General features: G+C 38.6%; 1 protein-coding gene across 2 annotated transcripts; it reads left to right on the plus strand.

The window, feature by feature from the left end:
- Positions 1-2,139: 2,139 nt before the first annotated feature.
- On the plus strand, positions 2,140-14,777 carry LOC101863139 (endosome-associated-trafficking regulator 1). 2 transcript variants are annotated; one of them, XM_035972738.1, is made up of 7 exons: positions 2,140-2,494; positions 6,872-7,383; positions 7,930-8,003; positions 8,516-8,627; positions 9,455-9,517; positions 10,108-10,244; positions 13,046-14,777. In XM_035972738.1, the coding sequence occupies exons 1-7, from the start codon at positions 2,326-2,328 to the stop codon at positions 13,161-13,163; spliced, it is 1,185 nt and encodes a 394-aa protein (XP_035828631.1). In that variant the 5' UTR covers positions 2,140-2,325; the 3' UTR covers positions 13,164-14,777. The 2 variants fall into 2 exon arrangements, with proteins under 2 accessions (XP_035828631.1, XP_005109887.2); XM_005109830.3 differs by having other exon boundaries at positions 2,145-2,497.
- The last annotated feature ends 425 nt before the right edge of the window (positions 14,778-15,202 follow it).

Below are 15,202 nucleotides of genomic sequence, written 5' to 3' on the forward strand. Positions count from 1 at the left end.
GTCGGGGAGACGAGAAAGGGAGGCTGGCTGCGATTTCACCTTTGACCCTCGCTATCCATTAATCCTGATTGTGTATCACGCGCGAGGTGGGATGAAGGCGGTGGTATGAGTGGCATAGCGGGCAGTGGTACGCACAGGCAGTGTGTAGGCCTAGTGTGCTGTATCGTGACTGGCCGTCTAAATTAAATTTTCATTTCCCATTCGACCACAAAACAAAACAAACAAGCGAACATAAACTATCATGGCAGGTGTCTAAATAACAGAGCACACTTTTGCGGGACCGCTATAGGTCTACTTACAAACAAAGAGAAATAGCACGAGAAATTTTCTACATGGAAATCTCTGGATTATGTCTACTTCGCACTCAAGCACGCTTCGGCTTTGAGCACGCTTAAGCTTTCTCCCGACGACTGTGCTTAAAGCCGGCATGGACAGTACTCACTCGACCCCTGCTTGAAATCTACATCTCACAGGCCCATCCACAGCTAATGCAGTATAGAAAGAGATGGAATGGCTCGTTCCACACTGCAATCATTATGAAGCTGGCGGAAAAGAAGCGCGCTGCTTGACTCCAACCCTTGAAAGCCCCCTATAAGAGCCCGCTGACCAACAAAGCTGCCATATACATGTATGCAGACATGAAGATTCTGGGTAGTTGCTTTGGGAGATAGGCCTACAATAAAAATCCAAATCTGCCAATATTACTGCACTTAAAAGGCAAACAATAAAGATCAAAATCTGCCGATATCACAAAAAAGACGAATTTTCTAACAATGCCTTGTCCGAGTACGGTAATTATAAGCTTTGGGTGTCAAACCTGATGAATGACCAGGGCCAGAAATATCATTTCAAAAATTATATAGACGCCTATACGGCAAGGAGAACACAAAGAGCAGGAAAAGAATTTGGCCAAGCTAAGATAAGATAGGATAATACTTTATTATCCCAGAAGGAAATTTCTCTTGGCTGTACCGGACCGTTAAAAAACACCTGCAGGTACATACCTAAAAACATTTAAATTATATATTACTCTAATTAAAATTCAATATGAAAAGAGAAGTAAAGCTGACAAAATAGACATTTACATCAGATGCATCATTTAACCACATGCAAGAATTTAATTACAAGACCTTTGGAGTTATATCCTACATGAATACATAGATACATACTCTAAAGACCGACACACATCTATGCTCATTCTGACAAAAGCCTTATATATGCTATCAGATGGTACTATAGATTTTGAATACATCATCATGTTCATAAAGCTCACACACAAAAAAAGAAAGAAAATAGGTGTGGCAGATGTCCCTAGATTTATACTATGACAAAATTGACTACGACAAAATTGGAAATGTGCTGGTCATCGCGGTAGAAGAGGGTGTACAGGACAAATAGATCCACTGAATGGAGACCAAAAACAGGAAAACGATCAAGAGGAAGACCAGATGAAACTACCGAGATGCTAAAGAGCGCAAACGGGTAACCTAGATACGGAGAGCTGCGATAAGCTAAAGCAGTTGTCATCGTTCGATGGGAGGGGGGGGGGGACACTAAACAAACAAACAAAAGGCAACCCCCTCCAAAAACAACAACAACAAACAAACAAAAACAACAACATAACAACAAACGAAAAATGCCTACCAGGATTCACTTTTTTGAGTTTCTGTATAAGTCGTTTTTTTTACAATTTGGCTGATTTCTATTTTAAGCAGAGTCTTTTTAATTTTGTTTTACGGCACTTGCAACACAATAAGGTATAGGCTAAGATTAGAAGTGTTACAAGAGACCGCAAAAAACACCCCCCAAAAATGAAGATCGAAAGATTTAAGGACGATCGATCATGTTTGATTAGAAAGAACGAGCAAACCTCACTAGATCACCCGCCAACCACCCGCAAGCAGAGTTTGTGGAATGGAAGAGGAAATCCCTGATTTGTAACAGGAAGAAATTATATTTATTGGATTATTGGACGGATTAGAAAAAGGCGGGCGTGGCGGAGAAGGTGCGGTGTGGAGGGAGTATGGGGTGAGGAAGGAGACGGGGTACATGGAGAAGGAGGTTTCAGATAGAAGTTTCTATTCACACCTGAGCTGTATTGTTATACACATTGTTGATGATATTTAATCCCAAACAGTATTGCAGAAAAAAGAAAGCAACATGAGGAAACAACCATTTCTTCTTCGAAAATCTTTTACTTTTAGAGCTCCTTAGTGTAAATCTATACTATCGGATTACCGCAGCTCTTTGCTGTAAGCATATATATACAACTGTTGCTCCCTTCACGATATTTGTTTCACGTGATTCTCCCCACAAAGCTTCAAAATGGCTGACATGGGAGGTGATCAAAACAATCCCTTTTCTTTTAAGAATTTTGTTAGCGACAAAGACAAGAAAACAAAGACGACTGATGGTTTTAGTGGAGACGAAGATGATATTTTCGGATTAAATCAGGCCAAGCCTAAGAGGAATGAAAAAGCGAAAGTAGATCCAGGTGGTAAGTTTGATTTGATTAAGAACTCAACTCTAAATTATAAAGTTAAGTCGGTAAGATTGTGAAGAATCGGGGTGTCTACGTACACGGTAACCGGGCGCGTAGCCTCAGCTCAGGGTCTACGTACACGGTAACCGGACTCGTAGTCTCAGTATCTACGTACACAGTAACCGGAAGGTCCAAAAGAGTTCACTCAGTCGAAAAGAGAGTCTCTTTTATTGTTTTTGCACGCAAGTAGGGTAACTCTGTTCGCAAAGTTCGCGCTTTTTCGAAGAGGTCGCTTTAGGGTCAACCGCTCTATAGTCCAGCATGATACTCACTAAATTTCATAACAGAGCATCCAGACTAGGGCCAACCGCTCTATAGTCCAGCATGATACCCATTAAATTTCACAACAGAGCCTTTACTTGAATCGCTTTCGTTACCACCCAGAAATTTGTCAGTGTAATTGTCTGATAACGCAACAATTATTGTAACATGCAGGTTCGGCATTACAAACGGGGTGTCGCCATGAATATAAATCAATATGTGCCATCGCTGTGTCGTCTCTTATGGGGGCAACATAAAGAAAAGAAAGTTATACAAGCGTCTTGTGGCGCTCGCAATTGTGACCGGTCAATGAACCTGCGCGCTTTTTGAGCTCTTCAAAGTAGATCTACAGGACTCAGGAATGGGGGGAAATTATTGATTTTTTTAAAGACGCACTCGAGGATAGGGGGAGGGCTGGACGCAACACCAATTTTGATTACTACTACAGCTCTTTGCTAAGTAAAGTGTACGTTGGTGCAGGCCTTGTGTGAAAACGGCCAAAGTCTAGCATATCTGCGTTTGTTGCCATTTTATTGTCCAAAAGTTGCCACAAAAATGGCAAAAGTTGCCAAAAAATTTGCCATTAATTTTAAAGCTTTCAACTAGCTGTGACGACGTAATATATTGATAGAGAAGGTAGCAATCTGATTAACGCAACATTTGTAACATACAGGTTGCCTGACCGGTCAGTGAACCTGTACCTTCGCATCACATTTTGAGTACGTGTGTGTACCAGTGATCGTTGGGGTCACCAAAGTTCATTCAAAGTGTCCGCTGCGTTCTCTAAGTCTAATGTTCAGTGCTTCCAAGCGTGGCATCGAATCCCGGTCCCGAAAAGGTTTGGGATTTTTTCTTTCTCCTAGGAAAAAATAAAATTTTAAAAAAGATTAGACTCACAGACGAAGGAAAGCCACTACTGAACTTTAACCAGGCCCAAATTGGTAAAAGGAAAAGTATAGGCTATACTAAGGCCTACTTTGTACAGAGCTCCTCTTGGGGCATGCTTCATCACCGCATAAAAAAACTACAAAGCAACAAGAATAAATATGGGAACAATTTGTTGGTCAGTAGAGAAGAGGACAACAACAACAACAAAAACGAAAAAAAAACCCGTCCAGGACCGGGATCGAACCCACGCTAAAAAAATAATGGTTTGACTTCAAGTAAGCGCAGACGCGCTGTCTCTTCGGCCATCAGAACTTCCGATATAACGATGTGCAGATTAAGCTTGATATTTTACACACGGCGACACGGCGTTTTATTTATCACTGGCGCTAATCGCAACGCGGCGTTTTATTTATCACTGGCGCTAATCGCAACGCGGCGTTTTATTTATCACTGGCGCTAATCGCAACGCGGCGTTGCAAATAGGCACTTCCTACTTGGCTACTCTCTCTCTCTCTCTGTCTCTGTCTCTGTCTCTCTGTCTCTGTCTCTCTCTCTCTCTCTTTCTCTCTCTCTCTCTCTCTCTCTTTCTCTCTCTCTCTCTCTTCCTCTCTCTCTCTCTCTTCCTCTCTCTCCTCTGTTTTCTGAGTCTCGTTATCTCTCTCTCGTGATAGTATTACATGTTTAGTAAACATCTATATTTTAGCTTTCTGTTCCAGATTCGCAGATTTTCAGGGTCACTGCGTTTTACTCTCCCTTAGGGAAGATGACAGGGGGTAGATTGGGATCATTTTTGGGATTACATTCCGCTCACAACACACAAAAAGCGGAGTGAAAAAGGAAGAAGGTCACAGTCATGAAGGAGGTGAAGCAGTCACCGTGCACCTAGCTCGAGCCCCCCCCCCGAAACAAAATACCCGGTTACCGTGTTCGTTGATAATGAGAGGCGCCCGGTTGCCGGTTACCGTGTACGTAGATATTGAGGCTACGCGCCCGGTTACCGTGTATGTGACATTGAGATGACACGCCCGGTTGCCGTTACCGTGTACGTAGACACTGAGGCTACGTGCCCGGGTACCGTGTACGTAGACACTGAGGCTACGTGCCCAGTTACCGTGTACATAGACACTGAGGCTACGTGCCCGGTTACCGTGTACGTAGAAACTGAGGCTACGTGCCCGGGTACCGTGTACGTAGACACTGAGGCTACGTGCCCGGTTACCGTGTACGTAGACACTCCGTTGAAGAATACCGGACCAGGGGACTGACTTTGCCTATGTCTCAACCTTAGGAATTCATAATTTTCCAGTTTTTAATATCTCTCAATGGAGAATCTCGGACCGGTAGATCTATTCATTAAAAGTTATTCGCACAGCACAATTGTAAGGATAACTAACTACAGTTGTTCGGACTATGTACTCATAACCGCAGCCTACCAAAATGCTCAGGAGATAGATCTCTAACTAGGCCTTTCATGTGTAACAGATAAATTTGGAATACAGCTACTTTGAAAATTGGAAGTGCCTATTTGCAATGCCGCGTTGCGATTAGCACCAGTGCTAAATAAAACGCTGCTTTGCGATTAGCGCCAGTGCTAAATAAAACGCCGTGTCGCCGTGTGTAAAAAATAAAAAAGGATATAGAAAGTTATAAGTATAAGCGTCTTGTCGGGTTCGTTCGCCACCGTGACCGGTCAGTGAACCTGCTCGCATCGCAACTTAACTCTTGTCCTGCGTCTGTGCCGAGATGCGAATCGCTATGCTTAAGACCTATTCCCATTGTTGGCGCAATGTTTTCCAAGGGGCAAAGTGACACTGAGTATCTGCAAGGGCTCTGTGCATAGAGGATGTTAATGTCAGATTAGACAACAGTTGTATTGACGTTAAGTGTCGGGGTCGGATTGCTTTTGTTTTTTATATATTCCAAGAGTTGGTGTAGCTGAACAGCACATAAAATATGAAAATCAGAATCAAGTGTGCTACGATCGTATTTTCGTAAATTGAGAAAACATCGTGACGATCCTGCCAAATTCGCAATGGTGGGCAGTACTGGAGTGGATCAAGTCAAACGTCGGCGCTGTGCCAACTGCTCCACCTATTGCTACATCTACGCCATCCAAACCCACAAAGGTTACAAAAGACAGCACCACATCACCAGCTTTCTAGCAATACAGGCTATTCACTCAGTTACACAGCGCGCTCATATGACCTTATGCAGTTGCGACCGCCATAAAGCACTTACTGAAATAAAACATTCAGTTATTACAACTATCCCCGACAAGACCTCTCACAAAAAAACCGATCCCAACTCAACACTTGTTGTGCAAGAAGACAACTGAATAATTCCAGCTCAAATGTGATTGAATGCAAAACATGAGGACAACCCATTTTACTGGGAAAATTAAGAAAACAAGCATCAGTAACAACGGATTTCACCAAAAGAAAGCACAAACGCTTACTAGCTTAGATATTAGCATCAGGACTAGCATGGCAGTACATCACAAGACAGTTGAACATGACATCTCACCACGTCTAGGAACTCAAGAAAGTCAATAACTGATCTCGATGGACTAATAAATTGCAAAGAGGAAGATATGATTTCCCTTATTTTGACAACAGAGTATGTATGTGGTTATTTCTGAAGTTATTGTGATTCCAGCAATCATGTCATGTTAAGTGTTTACACATGTATACCCGCTGAACTGTTGCACCGATAAACCATGCAGATACTGCAAAATCTAGAGTATCTCCATTGAAGGCTCAATATATTTGCTGTAGGGAACGCTGCAAAGATGCGGCCGAAGAAGTTTGAAATTTTACCTAATTTCTGAACAGATATCTGAAAATTATCAAATTCATTGGTCAAGATCCTGTTAAAACTTAAGAAAATAAATTTATTATTAAAAAGGCTTTTATTGTAAACTTTGATACTTTGAATTGGTTGTAGAACTCGAAATTATTTATAGAATATGACAAAATGAATCCTATTATGACTGTCCCTCTGGGTACATCAAATAAATCTAAAAACAATGATTAAAAACTACTGATACAGAAAGCTGGCTCTGAGTGTGGCTATCACTGGGAGCTGACAAGGGTTTTTGATTGCATGGAAATGAATAAGGTGTCCTTTTTTAACTTTTGTTGCAGGCCTTTTCTTCATATATACTGCTATTTTTCTCAACAGATGGCTCGAAAGGCGCTAAAAAGAAAGATAAACAGAAGGAAAACCCATTTTCCTTCAAGAAATTCCTGTCTGCTTCCTCAAATGAAAAGCCGCCAAAGGGAGATGACCGATCTCAGACTGCTCCACCAGACATAGCTAGTGATGTCCCTTTGTTTGTAAATAATCACTTCACAGAGGCAAGCAACAATGGAGCAGATGCTCTTGAAGATGATTTTGACTTCAGCTTTGAATCTGTCAGCCGTGTGCCTCCTCCTGATCCACTAGAAGTTCATGGAGGGTTCCAGTCAACGAACCACACGGATGCTCTTTCGTTAAGTGACAGTAGCTCATTCAATGGTGCTGGTCTCCATTCTGATGATATTTCTTCTTCGTCTGGACTCCAACTTGGTCTGCCTGATTTTCTGTCAGATATGGCAGCACTCAATGCTGGTTCCAAGAGTTCAAGTAGCTTACAGAAGGAGCGAGGCCGGTCAACTGATCAAAATGAGGATCTTCTCAGTCAGATAAGAATTGTAGGTTCAAGCAGTGCAGAACAATTTTGATTTTTCTTTTGACATTTTTATGGTTACCTGGTATTTGAAACATTGGTATTTGTCTAAATTTCAAGTGACAGTAATGTTGTGATATTACAGCCAGTCATGGATTGTTCTGAAATGTTAAAGAATTCTTATAATTTGGATCAGAATGTTTTTGTCTTGTCAGTAGGTGTTGAAATTTTAAGCTTTGCTTTAAAGTTTGAAAACAAGATAGGCTCTCTTAACCTCTGATTCTCTCTCCTCAATTTAGAGCTTTTCTGTTGATAATTCTTCCTCCCATTTGAGTATCAAAAACAGCACTATGAATGTGAAACTGTTTCATTATTGTTGCGTAAATTTTGCTGAGGCTTGCTAGCGATTATGCTGATTATGAAAATGAAAAAGATTTGAATGTGATGATGAGATTGTCCTCTAAAAGTTTCAGCATGTGATTGTATACTTAATTTTTAATTACTGTTTTTACTCTTTATTTTTACATTGGAAGCTATTCATTTATTTATACTGAGGATTTCATACTCACAGATGCAAGAGGAGAATGACAGACTTCGTAGTGAACTCACCAGAGAGAAGCAGAGATGCAGTGAAAAAAATCAAAAGTGAGAGCGGGAGATAGATTAAAGTTTGAACCAGGGCTTGTTCAATTTATAAATCAAAGTGTGCAGCGAGTTATTTAGTTGGAAGTATCATTTTCGTTGTCACGTTGATGAAAATTAATTTATTTAATTAAATGTCTTTGTATGTGTAATGTTTTGTAATCCATTTGTCTTTTGGATGAAGTAAATATTGCCACTGCAGATTGCATGCACAACTTAATTTTAGGATTGATCAATGGACACTTAATTTGTGAAGAATAGTCAGCTGAAAAGATAATTTTTGTGGGTGGTTTGTGGGTTATCTTGTGTGGTTTGCTCCTTCTTTCCTATCAAACATCTATTGTCCTGGTCTCTCCTTTTTTTTGTTTGTTACTCTCTTGTAACACCTCTAATCTTCAGCATTTATATGATCTTATTGTGTTGCAAGTGCCATAAAACTCTTACTAAAACTGAAAAGATTTCTCAAATGTAAGAGTAATATGTTTTTTATGCATGAATTATAATTTATATTTCAGGTTGTCTCAGTTAAAGATAGATTTAGAACGACAGAAAAAGAAAGAGGCTGAAGAAACAGCTGTGATGGAGAGAGCAGTACAACAAGTTGAGGAAAATCTAGTCACCACAACGGTGAGGCTTTGGTCTGTCGTCTATTTTGTGATTGAAAGATGGGAATGAATTATAAGGAAGTGATTAGTGATGTTTTTTGTCTTGAGTGAAGATTGGTGAAGAAAAGAAGAACACTTTGCTACTGTCCGACACATCAGACTTGGCAAGTACTCTTATAAAATGAGAGGCCTTCAAATCTTTTCTTCCCCGTTGAAGAACCCAGATGGTATTTGCTTGAATCAGATTTTTAGAAAAATTAATTTTCCGTTAGTAGTACTCAGCTTATCGTAAATAATGTGAAAATACACGTTTATACATGTATTTGCATTTATTTGTGTGTATTTGCTGTACTCATTTATTTGCCAAAGTTGGGTTTAATATAATCTTAATCATGAAGGCTTCTGAACACCTTGATTTCTTCCCACAAACCCCTATTTTTAATTTTTAGGGAGAATTTGGAGGAAAACTTCTATTTTTAGTCATGAAGTGGTTGGCATTTTCCTTTTCTCAAAAATAAAAACATGTCTTTGTATCAGCTTGACAAACATTTACGGTTTCTTTTTTGTTGGTGTTGGGTTGTTTGTATGTTACTTTGGGTGGAGTGTTGATGGTAAAATAACGAGATTAATGGAGTTTTGCATATTATAAACTTTAAGTTATCGTATAGGTAGCACTCCTTCCTTGGAAGGATATCGCATATTTCTGAATGCTTGTCAAGAGATTTCCTTCGCTTGTGCAAGTAATATTTGGCAAAATTGAACTATATTTGACAATAACTTGTCATTTGACTTTGTCTCTAAAATTATATCCTCACCATCGATTCTCTCCATCTGTTTCCTTTTTTCAAGACAAGAGCTGTGCAAGCAGAGGCCAGTGCAGCTAAACTCAAGCAGGAAGTTAAGAGTTTGCAGGTACTTTTTTCCCTTGTATTTTGAAAAGGGGCCGTTGTTGATTAATTGAATGGCACCTGTAATAAGACCCAAGTCTTGCTTGCGTTAGTCTCATTTTCCCTTCCAATTTGATTACTTGCCTTAGTCTATCATTTTCCCTGCCAATTTGATTCAGCTGTTTTATGGTAACCTGTAAACTTTGGGCTTTTTTGGAGATTTTAAAAAAATGTATGCATGTCGTAGTGGTACTGAGCTTTAGAGCTTTTGTGGGTGTGTGTGTGTGTGTTTTGTAAGCGCCACCAAGCACTTTTTGTAGTTTCTGGCGCATTATAAATTCATTTATTATTATTATTATTATTATTATTATGATCTTTTTGGTTTTCTGATGAAGGTAGATGGGTATGGGACTCTTCAAAATTCTTGAGATTTTTTAATTTTATAGGTGTAATATGATGGTGATGTATCTATTTTTCGTGAATTAGTTTTTGTTGCAAATTTTTCAGTTGTTTGATATAACACAATTACTTTCTATCTTGTTAGACAGGAGAGTAGTTTTATGTGGAACTTAGTATATAAAATTAGTTATTCAATATCTTGGATTACTTCTCTAGAATCAAGTGCAGTCCCTCACTGTGGAGGTAGAAGCCCTCAAGTCAGGAGATGCAGGCCTCGCTGATCTGCGAGAACGGACAAAGTACTCAGCAGAACAACTGAGCTTTGCAGCAGTCACTGCCGAGAAAAACCTCAAGTATGTACAGAGTCTAGAGAGAATGTTGTCCTTCTGGCCCAGTTTTTCTCTCTAAATTTTCTTGTCCCATAAGATGGGAAAGATATTATGCTGTATGTTGCTTGCATGTGACAACCTTCTTGGTTGATTTTGGATTGTTGATGAGTGCTTTGGTATACTTTGTTACTTCTGTAGTACCTCTTTTCAGTGACTGTATTACAGTGGGGTCCGCTTAAACTAACCAAAAATATTTATTAGGAAAACAGTTGTTAGCCCTATTATTACTGTCAGTGATAAACTTGCACTGCGTCAGGAGAAAATCTTAGGAACACAGGTGCACCTTTAGATGTAAGAAATGAGTGCATATATGATATACAAAGACCAGAAAAGTATATTTGGAAAGCTCTTTCAAAAAGCTATAACTCATGCTGAAAAATTTACAATTTCAACATTTCAACAAGGTCACGTGACCCCTGAAATCTGCCGCTATTTTCAGAAATTGTCGATGGCCCGACGAAGCGCTGGAGCAATCTTTTTTGTTATTGTAGCTCAAAAAGAGTTCTAATGACTGCAGGAAGTCTTTCTTTTTAGAATTCGTTCTAGTGCACTTTCTTTCAGCACCAGTGTATTTCTGTGGTCCGTGTAGACCATTTTCAGAAATTGGTAGTTCTGTAACAGTCTAGTGGCAAAGAAAGTGCCGATCTCATTGGCTCTTGCATGAAAAGGGTTAGCGGAAAGAAGACATTATCCCTAATTTCATTCTTCACTATTTCAGCATTCTCTCTGAACGCAAAACAGCAATACTGAAGTGAATTTGATGGTCCCGCTGATTTAGATATAAATGGACTCCAGTGTATATGATTTTCATCATGCTATTAGCCATAAATTTAAACTTAACGTACACATAAGTTACTTTTCTTGTAAATGATCTTAATATGCCATATAAAGTGGGGATGTAATATCTATGTGTGACCACTTGCTGCAGTACAAACAGGATTTTTGGATGGTTTGTATATCCTCTTTTATCTCTCATTCTTTTCTTTACATATACATGTTAATCTCTTGTAACATTTTAAATATGTGGCACTTATGTGACCTAATTGTGTTGCAAGTGCCATAAAACTTTTATCAAAACTAAACTCTATTGGGTTCATAATCTCAGTCTAAAGAAATTCTATTTAATATGCCATTTGGTTTTCATTTAGCAGGCCCTCTGTTACATAGCCTACAGTATTTGTAGAATAGCTCATTTCTTTTAACTGTTCATTTTTTTTCTCTTCTTTATAGTATTTTGAAAGTTCCTTGCTTCTGCAACTTTCCAGATTAGTTTTCCTTTTTAAAATATGTGAACAGGATTGGTATTCATAAACGTTGTTCACCTGAAAATATTAGAAGAACATTGTAATAACATATTCTGCAGCCTTCATTTTAGGAAGATGTGATGTAGTCGAGATGTACTAGAGATTTTATAATATGGATGACCAGCAATAAATTGAAACTAAATGATGACAAGACGGAAATAATGTTGAGTGGAAATACAAAAGCCATTAAAAATCTCCCAGAGCTACAAATTGATATTAATAACCATACCATTCGTTCAAAAAGAAGTCTTAAAAATCTAGGGGTTCAGTTGGATTATGATATGTCTATGTCCTCCCAAATAAGCCAGCTCAGCAAAAGTATTTACTTTCAGCTTAAGAAAATTGGCAGTGTAAGAAATTATTTAACTAAAGCAGCAGCCAAGACACTTGTAACAACACTCATTTTATCAAAGTTAGATTACTGTAATGTTATTTTGTCCGGTTTGACATCCGAAAAACTATCAAAGTTACAAGTACTTCAAAATCAAGCAGCAAAATTGATAATGAAACAAAAGAAATCAGCCCATGTAACACCAATTCTGAAAGAACTACACTGGCTGCCAATAAAAGAAAGGATTAAATACAAAACTGCCGTTCTCTGTTTTAAATGTATAAATGATAGTGCACCTTTTTATCTTAAAACATTCCTGGAATTATATAATCCACCTAGAGCCCTTAGATCAGCCTCTGACAATCTAATTCTTAAAACTACAAAACAAAACTACAAAACATACGGCGAGCGTTCCTTTTTGTTCTTTGGTCCCCAGGTATGGAACGAAATCCCATATAAAATAAGATCTGCCCCAACAATTTCCATTTTCAAAAATCAGCTGAAGCATTTTTTATTCACAAAAGCATACCTGTCATAATGATGTACTGTGATATATATGCATGTGTATGCCAGACTGTGAGACTGAAGAAATAGCGAGTGAGAATGAGAGAGAGAAAAAGAGAGAGAAAAGAGAGAGATAGCGAGAGAGGGAGAGAGAAAGAGAGAGAGAGAGATAGAGGGAGAGGGAGAGAGACAGACAGACAGACAGACAGACAGAGAGAGAGAGAGATAGAGCGGAAATGTTTTTCTATCTGTATAGAATTAATGTTTTAATGAATGTTTCTAGTTACTCACATTTCAACTGTATTTTGACTGTTCGTGAATTTATATTGCATTGTATATTTTTAGTGAACACATTTTCAACCTCACTGCGAGACTGTTTTTCTGGTATAAAATTTTACACATATGCATTTATATTATATGTATAATACTTTGTTTTACGTACACATTTGTGTCGACTAATTTTTAAGATGTGATGTCTTTTTCATTGTAATGCGCATTGAGCATCTTTTAGGAAATGGAAATGCGCAGTATAAATGCTATTTATTATTATTATTATTAGTCTCTATGTTTTCCTGTGACATGACAAACGTGAGAATTTATTTTATCTGCTTCTTTTCTCTCTTCAGAGAACTTATGTCAGGAGTTGAAAAGCTGAAACTGGTATCCCTAGTCCTGTCCTCCCTGGAAAAAGTCTCGGAGGTCCCTCCAGAACAAAGCAGAGAACAAGAGGGGAAACCATCTTGACCACATAAACTGTTGTGATTCGTCACTGTTTAAATTACTACAGAGACATTTTATACTCAAATTGTCTGAGTTTGCCTGTGGTTTCTTTGCCTTTTATAATCAAACTCATAGACAATTGTCACTGAATTCTTTCTTTTATCAATAAAGTTTTGAATTCTTTAAACTAAGCCTATCTGCTTACTGTTGTCCACCAACTTGGTAAGACAATTCAGAAAGCAGATGTAGTGTTTTAATTTATTGTGAGTAATTATTTGTGATCTGTGTTGGCTTCTTTACAGTCAGGTGATACTCGTATTTAAGTACGGTATCAGATAGTAGGGATGCCTACAAAATTGATGAGGGTTATTACATTATAAAGAAGTGCAGGGGATTGTTTGGAATGCACTCAAGCAGAGCTCAGCGCCATAGATTGCCTTGCTTTTCTTGTTGCCATTTTACTTCTTATGCTCAGTATGACCATCTGTTTATTGTTTTTCTTTCTTTGATTACCATGTGGGTTTGAAATGTTTGACCTAGATTTCCTTTTTAAAAGATTTTTGTCAAGTGTCATCTGTATAGTTCGCTCCCTGGTTCAGACATGCCAGACTAATCTTGATGGTGCTGCAATACAAGACTCAAAGGAGGCCTTGCAGAGGTCAGCATAGTTTCACCAAAGCTTTTACTGGTATGGAGTTAAGCCATGGTGTTAGGTTTGAGGAGGGCGTGATCCAAGATGGCAATCATTGAAATAGGCAAAAACTGCAGAGTCAAAACTTTGCTCTGTACTGTGTTCTCTATTCGTAGTAGTGTACTCACTGACAGATCACTCATGGAAAACAAAGTTTCTAGTACGCAAACCAAATGCCCAAGGGTGTACTGTTGTCTGTTTAGGTGAAATGTCACTATCAGGAAGGCGACTTAATCTTATCTGTGGTTTTCATTGTTTGGGCGACTTGTTGGTCTCTCCATGTGGTTGCAATCTTGACATGCTTTGATGGGCTATATCATTGAGATATATAAGTTAAAGAAGAACTTGTTTGAGTTCGTTTTTTTATGTGTTGCCCATGACAAATTTGATTTCAGACCTAAGGTCTTCGCATAACTCCACCATTTCTAATCTCATTCATGTGTTCATTCTTACCTTTGCTTGAAATGTTATATGACTGAACAGGATAAGTTTTTTCTTTGTAAGGGATTGATCAGAGTCAAAATTTCTGTCTCTTCTCTGTGAGTTTGATGTTTCTTTAAATGTCCCTCTGTTAGAGACTCTCATGTTTGTACACTCCCTGGTCCCAGGGTAGGTAGGATCAAGCTCCTAGTCTTCTCAGATAAAGATGAAACATTTCATGTAGAGTTGTGCTAGTTAAAAGTCCCTTGGTGGTTCTAAAATGGAAAAGAGTAGGCCCTTCCAGTTGCCATCTGGGCAAAATTCAAAATTAATTCCTACCAAAATTGAAGCCACGTTAGTCAGTATAGATATTAAGAGTACCTTTGAAAACAGCACATGGATGCCCATCAGGCAAGGGATGATTCTACATGCTATGTAGATAAAATGGCCTTGTACAAAAATATCAACTGCACTGTGAGATAGAGATCTTTCAGTCAGTTACCCCCTGAACTCTATCAGGGGTACACAGAAGAGAAAAGAAAAGACCTACATTGTTTTGAAAGAGACGTAACAAAATTCAGTTTCTTTGACTGGTGTAGAAATGTACTACAACAAGTCTGAACATTTGTCTGTGTCTTCCAATTAACCTTTAGATTGTGGGTAATTGATTATTGGTTTTTTATTTTCTATTGCATTTGTTCACTTGTTTGGTGTTCAAATCAATGTAAATTTTGTGATACCACAAGTTTAGAAGGAGTTTAGTGGCAATCTGAGACAGTCATTTTTGCTTTTAAGCTATCAAGACTGGATTTGTCCCGAGAAAAGTTTGCTGCATGTTAAGGATGATGAAGTCTTTTAAACTCAGGTACTTACGAACTGGTGGGGACATTGTAAATACATGGCACATAAAGCATTTTGCCGTGTTCTTTCACTAGTTGAGGATTGTGTGAAA

Source organism: Aplysia californica, unplaced genomic scaffold, assembly GCF_000002075.1.
Source record: "Aplysia californica isolate F4 #8 unplaced genomic scaffold, AplCal3.0 scaffold00820, whole genome shotgun sequence".
Classification (NCBI taxonomy): domain Eukaryota; kingdom Metazoa; phylum Mollusca; class Gastropoda; order Aplysiida; family Aplysiidae; genus Aplysia; species Aplysia californica.

What these genes read in the sequence shown, in the direction of transcription:
- LOC101863139 (XM_005109830.3), top strand. Translation starts at nt 2,326, where the DNA reads ATGGCTGACATGGGAGGTGATCAAAACAATCCCTTTTCTTTTAAGAAT. An exon ending in TTCTCAGTCAGATAAGAATT is followed by an intron (nt 7,384 to 7,929) that starts GTAGGTTCAAGC and finishes TCATACTCACAG; the next exon opens with ATGCAAGAGGAGAATGACAG. An exon ending in AGGAAGTTAAGAGTTTGCAG is followed by an intron (nt 9,518 to 10,107) that starts GTACTTTTTTCC and finishes TTACTTCTCTAG; the next exon opens with AATCAAGTGCAGTCCCTCAC.